The following is an 11,815-nucleotide window of genomic DNA, read 5'->3' as shown; positions in this document are numbered from 1 at the left end:
GGTGCTGGAGAAGACTGTTGAGAGTCCCTTGGACAGCAAGGAGATCAAACCAGTCAATCCTAAAGGAAATCAACCCTGAATATTCATTGGAAGGACTTATCCTGAAACTCCAATACTTTGGCCACTGACATGAAGAATCAACTCATTGGAAAAGACCCTGATGCTGGGAAAGATTGAAGGCAAAAGGAGAAGGGGCCAGCAGAAGTTGACATGGTTAGATAGCATCATTGACTCAATGGACATGAATTTGATCAAACTGGAAGATAGTGGAGGACAGAGGAGGTTGGCATGCTGCAGTCCATGGGGGTCACAAAGACTTGGACAGGATTTAGTGACTGACCAACAACAGTGAGATATGCTTAAGGAGATGGTCAGCAGGTCTTAAAGGATGTAAGAGGATTCTGGGAAACAGGTCCAATTGAGATAATTTAACACAGTAAATCCACCATAGTCTCCAATCAGGAAATGAATTAATCATTTTATCTGCATGTGTGTTAGTTGTTCAGTTGTGTCCAACTCCTTGCAGCCTCATGGAGTATAGCCCTCCAGGCTCCTCTGTCCATGGAATTCTCCAGGCAAGAATACTGGAGTGGGTTGCCTTTCCTTTCTTAAGGGGAATCTTCCTCATCCAGGGATTGAACCCAGATCTCCTACATTGCAAGCAGATTCTTTACCATCTGAGCCACCAGGAAAGCCCTTTCTCCATATAGTGATGTTATTAATTTGGTGTGAAATTAGATTTAGTTTTTTAGATTATACTTTTTCATTTATTTACACTCGTAAGTAAAACCATATTAAAAGGTATACTCAGGTAACTCAGGGAAGTCCTGCTCCCACCAAATCTCCTCCACCCTGCTATGACCCATCCCTTATCAGGTACTATTTTCAATATATAGATATAATTTCCCATATCTGATATGGAAAGCTACACCTATACCTTGAAATAAAAGCAAACTTTAAAAATTCAGCACCCCATATTACCAAATTCACAAAGAATGTTCCAAAGAGCTCTATCTAAATAACAAGATCAAGGATAGTATAAGCAAGATGTTATAAGATTAAATAACATATTTATATAAATGTCCTCTCTTAAATGTTAGAATATAATATTTAACAAATTTCATGAATTAAAAAGCAAGATCTTCCTTCAAGATTTACAAATCTGAGAAACAGAATTTCAGTGGAAGAGATGACCAATGCTAAAATGACTGAAAACCTAGACTTGATGTAATAACACTTTATTTAAAAAACAACAAAAGTTTTTTTGTTGACTGTAAGCTTCCTATGTAAGAATAATGGGGTGGGGTTGCTTATATGATTTTTTTATAATATTAACAAATGCATGGTTCCTAGATTATTGCAATGAGAGAGTCTATTCTTTGTTAGTTGGACCAAATCTGGAACAGTGTTTAATTCACAGGACCACGTTTTAAGAGGAACATTGAAAAGAGTACACAGAAGAGAAAAATGCCTTCAGAGAACTTCCTTCAAATATTTGAAAGCAGTTACACAGAATAAGAAACAGATTCATCCTGTGTTCTTCTATAAGGCAAAACTTAGATCAGGATATAGATGTCACAAAGAGGAGGATTTCAAGTTATAGTTGAATAGAGTATTGTATTACTGAAGTCTCCCTCACTAAAGTATCTGAGGAGATTCTAGAACTCTAGGGTTGAGATTCGAAGTGTCTCTCAGCAGGAACGTTTTGCTGAATCAATTCTCTGCTTCTATTTTCTATGTGCACCTAAATACTTATGAGAGTAATCTACTATTAAACAACACAGGAAGTATTATTTGTAATGATGACCTTGATTAACAAAGAAAATATTAAACTGTGATTAGTTATACAGCACTGAACATGGTTGGAGTTTCTAAGCTTCCTAGAAGCCTTTTACCAGATTTCAGTAGTTGACAACATTCATGAGGGATGAGACCTGGGTGGTTAAGTCTGGCTGAAGGATGGGACTATTCAGTGTCTATTGAAATGCAGGTTTCAGGATAGAATCACCAGTTGGAAACAAACATATAGTCAGGGAAGAGAGGGTCAGACAGAGCAGCAAGGTTTTGTAACACTGTCTCAGTCATCCACTGGAGCAATGTTCTGAGTAGTGTATTTCACCTAGATCATTTTCCAGCATTCTGTGGAAACATGAATGTCGAAGGGGGAAAGGGGATGTGCATGTGTGCTCAGTCATGTTCAACTCTTTGTGACCCCAAGCGAATGGTGAGCAAAAGCTAAAAGAACTGTGTTGATTAAAATGTCTGCAAGACTATAGAAGGCAAGATAATACTGCTTTGATGCCCATATGGCATGCTATAACACAAAAGGGAGGTGCTATTTCTGTTTCTGCTCAACACAAACTGGCTTGGCTCATTACAGTCTCCGAGAACACAGTGTCACTGTTTTGTGTAGAGGGTTTCAGCCCATCACCACTGCCTATGTCAGCACTGAGATTTAGGGGGAAATGTCCAAGACGAGAGAGGCTGTGTCAAAAGGCCAAGGACCTGCATTTATTTTTGCAAACAGTGGAGGCCTCCAAATCTAAAGAAAGAAGGTAAAGTCTTCAAAAAAAAAAAAAAAAAAGGTAAAGGCTTCTTCATGACCATACTGAGATATGTCTCGGTAATTCTCTGTAATTAAAGGGGGAGAGTGTTAAGTGTAGAATCCCCTCTGGAGAAGGTGAGGGTAGGTAGCCATTTCTACAGAGTAGCTAGTTAGCTAGTTCATTATTCTAAACATGACCTGTCTGAAATGAAATACATCTGTAAATTCTTTGGCGTGTCTTTCGTTGAATTTGGGAAGGATTTCGTGACTTACCCGTACCCAATAAAATGTAGCAGAAGTGATGCTGTGTGACTTTGGAAGCTAGGTCATAAAACGCAATACAGCTTCCACCTTGCTTACAGGAACCGAGGGTATAGAGCCTTCAGCCACCTTGTTAGAAGTCTCACTACCCTGAGGCAGCCATGCTAGGAGGAAGCTCAGGCCACCTGAAGAGAGGAATTCTGGCTGACTGCCCTAGTTATGGTCCCAGCTTCAACCATCAGAGATAGGAGGAAATCAGCTTCCTGATGATTCCAGTTCCTCACCACTGAGACACCTCCAGGCAGTCAATCTTCCCAGTCGAGGTCACAAACATCATGGGGCAGAAATAAGCCACGTCTGCTATGCCTTGCCTGAATTCTGACCGAGAGGGTGACTATATTTTATAAAGGGCAAACCTATTAGGTTTGATCCTCACAATGATACAGATAGACAGGACTGGCATTATCATTACCCTCATTGTAGAGACTAAAAGAACAGCAAATAGGGATTTGCGTTTATTAGCCTTGAGATTATATAGCCAAGATGTGGCAAGCTGACACTAAAATACTAATCTTTGGATTCCAAAGTTTATGCTTTCCCCTATATTTTCCCATCTGGATTATGTGGGTCTTTAGAACGGCTTAGGGAAATCAAAGAAGATATATCCAGAATTTGATGATGAAGTCAGAAAATACTAAATAAACGAAAGCTAACAAGAATAAATATTAAATGGACGAGATACCCCATTCTGTGGAGAAAAAATAGGAGATGATCTACAGTGTGGCAGATAAAGAAGGTTATACTTTAAAAAGCAACCAATGGAAAAAAATCCTGGAGTTTTAATGCTATGGAGAAGTGAGATAATGATGTAATATTTCTAGGGGTTGATTTTTTAAAAAATGAAATAGGACAGGACTATTAGAGAATAAAAACTCTGCCAATTGTATTTCTGATGGTATCGACGGGGAAAGGTGCTATGATTGGCTGCTGGTTCCATGTTCCTCTGCTTAGAATTCCTTATAGTAAAGTAGGGCATTTTAGACTTGTATAGCTCAATGACATTATCCTTTAACCATCATCCTCTACCATCATCCTCATTTACACTACTTTGTCGAGCCATCTTTTGATTTAAATTTAGTGTCTCAAAGAGACTTCTCTACTTAGAAGAAAAGTACAGAGAATACTATGCTCATTCAATAGGTGGTATTCTAATTTTTTCCTATTGTACCCTATTTTTCAATGTAGGGGAATATTAGCATTCTGATTAAACAAGAAGCCTCACACAGAAGTCCTTACCTTGGGAGTAATGATCAGCTCTGGGCTCATATTGACTCTATCGATACACACAGACATCCTGCATCAGATGTCAATAGGACAGTCTTCTATCTCTTGAACCATGGTGAATACAAGAAGGTCACTGGTGACTTCCCCCATGGGTAGTCACTTAGAGCATACCATGACTTGATGCTTAGGTTATTTTGTGATTACCTGTACCCCATCAGGAGTTCACAGTAATTCTCACTGCTTCTCACTCTGATTTTTCCCTTTCTTTTTTCCCCTGGCATATTTCCCCTTCTTCTCACATAAATGTATTTTTTAATAATAAGCCAGATTTAACGAATTCCAATCTATAATTAGACCTCTCAAAGGTAATTTACCTCTCCTCTCGTTTTCACGCATATTTTGCATAGAGAATGCCTTGGGTTATTCTGTTTATGAACTGTACAAAAGTATTTAAAATATTTTGAATGATTTTCTTGAAAATTAAATGATTCAAGTTTGGAAGCTTCAGATATCCAGAATGCTCCATGCCTTGTGCAGGCCCTAGTGCATGGAAAGTGATCCACTTCCATTTGTTAAATGAACGAATCTGGAAAACGAAAAACAGACTAAAACATTTCATTCCTGAACGATGGTAAGAAAAAAAAAAAAAAGCTTTTACACTTCCATTTAGACCCGCTTTGACAGGCCAAATCCTTTAATGAAAAGGATCCAAGCATCATTCTGGTAACCTGGCTTTTCCTAAATATATTCCTATCAAATTCTGCTTGGCTGTAGCAACCTCGGGGTTTCGAGTCTTATTTTTATGGCTCGGAGACGTTTGTTGTAATGATAATAGAAATAACACAGTAGTATGGGCTTTCCGCCTTCCTCCCTCTAGGATTTCAACTTCTTCTCCAATCTCCTCTTCGAGTAAATCCGACAACACAGAATAGGTTTAGGACTAAGGAGAAGAGAATTAATCGGAGCCATGGAAACGGCCGAGCGGAGGAAACGTGGGAGAGGAGGGTGGGCAGGAGGGGTAGGCACCCTCCCCTGACGACGGCGCAAGGGCGCTCCGAGGATCACGTCACGCACCTCAGGTGACGTCACGACCGTGACACGCGGGTGACGCCGTTGCCGCGGCGACTTCCAGTCGTCTCCGCCCCCTGCCCCCGCCCCCCCCCGCCCCCCCCCCCCCCCCCTGCTTAGCGTCCTTCCCCCAATCCCCTCAGGCTCAGCTGCGCCGGGGGCCGCAGGCCGGTTCCCGAGGTGGCCCAGGCGCCCTCCCATCGCCGACACCGCCCGGGCCGCCCGGGCCGTCCCTCCCTGCCGCCCCCCGTCCTCCGCCTCCGCCTCCCCCCGCCCTCCGCCTCCCTTCCCCCTCCCCGCCCAGCAGCGGTCGCTTGGGCCCGGCTCTCGGTTATAAGATGGCGGCGCTGAGCGGCGGCGGCGGCGGCGGCGGCGGCGCGGAGCAGGGCCAGGCTCTGTTCAACGGGGACATGGAGCCCGAGGCCGGCGCCGCGGCCTCTTCGACTGCGGACCCCGCCATTCCTGAGGAGGTGAGTGCCGGCGCACCCTGCACCCCTCGGTCTCGGGGCTCGGCTGACTTATGTTTATTTTGGGGGAAAGAGGTGGCGGTGGGGGCTCCGGTTGCCCTCAGCCACCTTCTCCTCGGGGCTCTGCGGGCTGAGAGACTGGCTTTCCCCACCTGTCCCTCCCCGCCAGGCGGGAGCTCGCTACGTAAACACACACAATGGCCCAGGGGGGGGTTTCCCTGGTCCGCGCTCTGGGCTTGTGGGATTCGGGCAGCCGTGGTGGAGCAGGAGGCTATCTATAGGGGGCGAGACTCGGGGTTGGTCCGAGAAGGTCACGGCTGGCTGAAGGTAGCCAGCCTCGCATCTCCTGGATGTTTTCTTTATTTTTGGTGGTGGTGGTGGTGGGAGAGCTGGGGCCGGCATCCTGGTGAAATACGTGGGTTAGTAGCCGGGGCCGGGACCCCAGCCCGAGTTAACGTTGTGTGTAATTATTACATGTTCACGGTGAAGATTGGGCGCATCATTCTGTAACTCTCCCCGACTCTGCCCCTTTTCAGGCCGCTGCGCTCCCTCCGCTTCTCTACTTGTTAGGGCGGAGGGGAGGATTTCTCGTCACCTGTTTTAACCAGCTAATGGTTTTGATCTAGCCTCTACTTTTTCAATCCTAAGTGCCAGTGTTTCCGTTCTTTCTTCCATCCCGACCTCGGACCCCCGGTTCCTCATGTTTGTCAGTGTCGCCAGCTGGTAATCCCCATCCCAATTCCACCTGCCTCCTTTGCCAGTGGTCGGACCTGCCTGCTGCTAACCTCAGTTTCTACTTAAGACGATTTTTTGCACCCCTCTCGTCTTAGTCTTGTTGAGGCCCTATACTTCATTCCCCTGCTCCGTAACATGTTACGGTCACAAATCCTTCTGGACACTTGGGAACTACTTACTTTCTGAATCCTGATGCTGTCAAGATTCCGTCAGATTTCACTTGCTTTCCTGGCACCTTTTAGTCCGTCATCCATTGTGCATCCATACCTCTTTGTTTATTCCTACCTGTGGTTTTTAAATAGGTGTGATTGATTTCTTCCTGTCCCATTTTTTTCTTTTACTTTTTCTTCTTTAGTCCTTCCATCTCAGCCACTGTTTATTTTAGTCTCTTATTACCTTGTCAGATTACTTTCTTTACATTTTGGTTTTTATTATGTAAAATGTTTTGTATTACATAAAATAATACACTTTATTATGCTTTCCAAATAATGAGATAATGTATGGTATGATAGCTGTGCTTTATAATTATTGATTAGATAATATGATTTAACGCCATTGACTTTGCTCAAAGTTCTTTCCTTCGTACTACAGCACTTACATTTTATTTCTCAATTCTCATAATGTCTCATTCTGTCTTCTGTCTATGCAGTTCTCTTTTTCCTGCTTCATCATCTTTACTTTGAGATTCATCCCATGTGCTCGCTCTATTCAGTATCAGTTTGTTCACAATACTATTTGTTTTTCGTTCTCTTACACCACTTGCATCTGTGCCCAAGATTCGTTCTGTACTATCATTTGATTTCATCTTAAATTCTCATTTGTATATATCTATAAATATAGATTATAAAAAATAATGGGCATGGGTTATGAATTGTAATTTTCTGATTGTAACATTGTTTTTGTTGAGAACTTTGTTTCCGAATTATATAAATATCTCTATATAGATATATGTGATATGTGTATGTATATATATGTGTGTGTGTGTGTATCCTTTACACCACTTCCCAGTTACTTTTCTGTTTGCATTTCTGCTCAGATCAGTTTCCTCTAATATCTGTTCATTTCCCCTAGTTTCTTGGATTTTAAGGATAGTGGTCATCCCTTTTTCCATTTCCTAGTTCATTCTGTTTTCCTTGTCCCCAATTGCCATTCATTCTGCTTTGTTTCCTGGCTTTTGGTACTTAACTTGCTGAGGCTTCCTCTTGTCTTCCCCACACCTCCACATTCCTTCTTATTTATAAACAACTTTGTTCCGTTGACATGGAAATTTATTTTTAGAATACATTGTTTTTAATGGATAAATAGTTGGGGTCACATCTGCTGTCTATTTTTTCCACAAATCGGATATGCCTTTGTTTTACTCCTCACAGGTGCCTCTAGGCTTACTTTACTTTGTAGCGCTTGTGTGGTTTTGTTGAATTGCATCCCAAAGAATGGTAAGATTAATGGGGCTTCCCTGGTGGCTCAGGTGTTAAAGAATCTGCGTGCAAGGCAGGAGACCTGGGTTGGATCCTTGGGTCCGGAAGGTCCCCTGGAGAAGGGAATGGCCACCCACTCCAGTGTTCTTGTCTGGAGAATTCCATGGACAGAACCTGGCAGGCTACAGTCCTTGAGGTCACAGGGTCAGACCCAACTGATGACTGACACTTTCTCTTTCTATGAAATGGTATTTCTGATTGTAACATTATTTTCGTTGAGAACTTTGTTTCAAAATTATTAGAACAGTTTGCAGTGATATAGAGAAATTTTCTGTTAAGTACAATGTCTGCTATTTTATTTGAAAGGACCAGATTGTTTTAGCTCTATTCTGAAGATTCTGACTCAGTAGGTGAGAGCTAGGGCCATGAGTTTCTGTATTTGGCACATTTCCTGGGCAGTTCTCATGTGCCAATACTTGAGAACTTCTAGGCTAGATGAATTCAAGTTTAAATTGGTAATAATTGGAAAAGATATTAGTACCTCTTGAAACCATAACTATACTCTTAACTAATTTTCAGTAGAAGTGTTTCCCCCTGCCTCCTCCACCCAAGTTTTTATGGCTAGTGATAAATGTAGTTTTTCCTCCGTATTTTTTATAAGAGCTTATAATAAATGTATTTGACTGGGGGAGGGGAGAGTAAAGGGTTAAAAACGAATCTATTTTCAGTATAAATATCGATGTTATGGGTGATAGAATAAATTCCTCCAAAAAATAATTTTAAATTTGAAGTTGGCTTACTGTCATCTTTTAAACTGTCTTCCTTATATGCCCTTAAGGAGATAATGTTATGATTCTCAAGTGCATAGAATGAAATGAAAAAAAGTGTCTAAAGAATTACCTTACTTGACAGTAAAATACAGATGTTTTAAAGCTTCTCAGAGGAAAAACACATTTATTATTGAAAAATTAGAAAAATATAAGTGCAAAAAATTTTGGAAAATTATCTGTAATCTTGTCCCTAAGATATAATTACTACAAAAAGTTTTAGTATGTATACATACACTCTTTTATGCTTGCATAATATAATGTATGTGGTTTTGTAATATTTTTAAACAGCATCATAAAAGATTTAACATATAGTGTGATTTTAACAATTTTTTATATTGTTTTTAATTTAAAAAATTTTTTTGTCAGACATCTTGAACATAGAATGTAGATTTATGTTGGTAAGTGAACAAATTTCATGTCCTGTATTTGTAAGTATTACTTTGTAGAAGCTCAAAATAGAGTATTCTAATAAATGACAGGAGCTTATTAAATATTTATCAAATAAATGTGCTTTTACTTTTGGCATTAAACATTTACTTCTGACCATTTATATTTCCCTGATACTACTTTCTTTCTATGACCATATGGTATAGTATGGGACATTATGACAATATGGTATAAAAATTTTTTTATTTGTTTTTTTTTATTGTAGTGGTGTTTGCCATACATTGATTTTTTTTTTTAATGTGTTATGCCAGGGTATGATATTTATTAACCATTCCTCTTATGGTGTATTTTTGTAGAAAGGAGCCTCTTACAATCACATTACAATTAAGATTGTATTGTTTTCAAGATCTGTTATCACCAACCTTGGTTAAACTGTTATAATAATGCATTGACTAAGTAGTATTCTGGGATAGTAAGTCCTTTATAATGAGGTTCAGTGTGTTAAAATACATTTTTATGAATCATGCCAAACCAGGTTGAGTTGCATCATACTTTTAAAAAGTGGTAGGCCCGCTAAGCTGTGTGTTTCTACAGTCCTGACTTGCTGTGTGAGCTTGTTAAGATGCATTTCAAAGCGGACAGAACATGCCTGTTAGTCAGAACCATAAAATAACTGTGTGTCTGGTGTTTTTAGCATTCCCTTTCTGTAGTCTTTCTCTCTTACCATTTAATGAACTCCCTCCTTTAGGCACCACTCACCTCTTCTTTTATTTAGAAATTTTCTGACATCTGTCACTTACGTATGCTGACTATTAAAGGAATTGATAGTCAGTAAATGGACAAGAAAGAAACTTTGGAACTGAGTACTCGAATCCTTGAATGTAGTAAAACCTGAAAGCAACTTGATTTAATTGTATTTAGATAATAGACTAGACAAATTATATTAAGACTATTGGCTAGAGAAGTCTGATTTATTTTGATTCCCTGTTTCTCGCTTTACTGTTGAGGGAGCCTGTTGAGGGAGCCGATCAGGTCATAACAAATGGAGACCTACGTTCTGTGAGTGCTAGGGAAGAAAGGGAGGGAGCTTTGTTAGCATTTGTATACTGCTTTGTTAGCGTTTTCTAAGACTTCATGCTTACCTTGTTGAAGAATGAGGCATTTATTTAGTGCTCTTTTTTCTACAACCATAAAGCTCTTTTTCTCCTTTAGAAATGCAAAAGTGCATTTTTCTCCTTGACACCTTGATATTAATTTAGCTGGTACTTAGTGAACATTTTGTGTCAGCTTCCTCTTTTACAAAATTCAGTATGTTCCTGTGCTTCCTAAATTTCTGCCTCAAATTGTTATTCAGATAAACCTTTAGAGTCAGTGGCTTTTATTGAATTTTTCTTCCTCAGAAGTTGAATTATTTTGAGTCCTTTTACTCATTCTCTTTGTCTAGTTCATCTGAATTGGTTAGTCTGTAAAGTCAGGATCAGCAATAGTTATACAGCGTCTGAATTAAAAATGGATGAGCCTGTTGAGGAGCTTTTCTGTTTTGTAAACAATGCTTGCATGGCCATAATGTTGTAGATAAGAACCAAAAATCTATCCTTATTTCTTCTATTCCTTCCTTAAACATTTGGTGGAGGCATTGACATGTCCTGGGAAGTAGTCTTTATTTTTCAGTCTTCTTTTGTCTGCCAATCTAATTTACTATCATGCATAATTACCACGGTAGTCAGAAGAAACTCTTTTTTTTTTTCATTTGTTTTTATTAGTTGGAGGCTAATTACTTTACAGTATTGTAGTGGTTTTTGCCATACATTAACATGAATCAGCCATGGATTTACATGTGTTCCCCATCCCGATCCCCCCTCCCACCTCCATCCCTCTGGGTCTTCTCAGTGCACCAGCCCTGAGCATTTGTCTCATGCATCCAACCTGGGCTGGTGATCTGTTTCAAGACAAAACTCTTTAATACAGCCTCTACTCTTAACATTAAGCAATTATTTTTTCTCCCCTCTATCCTCTGAGATTATTTTGGTTTCCATGTTTTCTCTTGGGTTTAAAAAACTGTTCTTGTTTCTCCTCGTATCAGGCCTGTGCTTATAGAGGCAAAGTGATGCTCAGTAACATTACATTTCTTTCTGGGTTCTGGGAATGTCCTTGATAAATAATATAAAAATGGCTCTGAACTCAGTTAACTTTATATCTTCTGGAAGCTCTGTAACATGAAATGAACATCATTTTTACTCTTGTAATATAGCTGCAATTATTGACAGCACTTTGGGGACAAATGTGCCATAAGATTGTGGTTTTCCAATTACTGTAGAACTCTGTTTTTAATGTTAAGAAATATAGATTTTTGAGTTGTATCTTATAGTAACTTTAAATGGAGTACAATCTATAAAATTTTTGCATTACTGTGTTGTACACCTGAAACTAATATAATATTGTAAATCAACTATACCTCAGTTAAAATAGTTTTTTAAAGAATTGGTGAATGAAACCCTAATAGATATGGTGCGCTTGGATTTTCTGTACCATTCAGTTCTCTTTTTTTAATGCTACTCATAAAATCAGTTTATTAGATTGACAACCACCTGGTTGCAACAATTTGTTTTGAGGGTATCAAGGACCTTCTTCAGAGCTTACCTCAAGGCTTTATTTAGTCCCACTATACCGTAACTGTTGAAATTCTTCATTTATCTGCATTAGGCATTGATCTCCTTGAAAGAAAAGCAGTTGATGGCTGTACAAATTTTAGAGCTACTGTGCATGGAAGAGAGATTTGTGCTGACATGAATATTCCCAAGTGTAATAATCTATGTAGAA

General features: G+C 39.8%; 1 protein-coding gene across 6 annotated transcripts in view; it reads left to right on the top strand.

Annotated features, from left to right (window-relative positions):
* Window positions 1-5,400: 5,400 nt before the first annotated feature.
* Window positions 5,401-11,815, top strand: part of BRAF (B-Raf proto-oncogene, serine/threonine kinase) — a 152,581-nt gene continuing 146,166 nt past the window's right edge. For 2 of the 6 annotated variants that reach the window (XR_010663676.1, XM_065939223.1), the window contains exon 1: window positions 5,401-5,628. Coding sequence is in view for 4 of the 6 variants with exons in the window: in XM_065939223.1 (XP_065795295.1) it covers window positions 5,497-5,628 (132 nt within the window). In the remaining 2 variants the exon portion in view is untranslated. The remainder of the gene's footprint in view (window positions 5,629-11,815) is intronic. The other 4 variants (XM_065939221.1, XM_065939222.1, XR_010663675.1 and 1 more) reach the window with 2 other exon arrangements.

The sequence above is a fragment of the Muntiacus reevesi genome, chromosome 6 (genome assembly GCF_963930625.1).
Source record: "Muntiacus reevesi chromosome 6, mMunRee1.1, whole genome shotgun sequence".
Classification (NCBI taxonomy): Eukaryota; Metazoa; Chordata; class Mammalia; order Artiodactyla; family Cervidae; genus Muntiacus; species Muntiacus reevesi.
The sequence above is the reverse complement of the archived record's forward strand: the minus strand, read 5'-3'. Positions and strand labels throughout refer to the sequence as shown.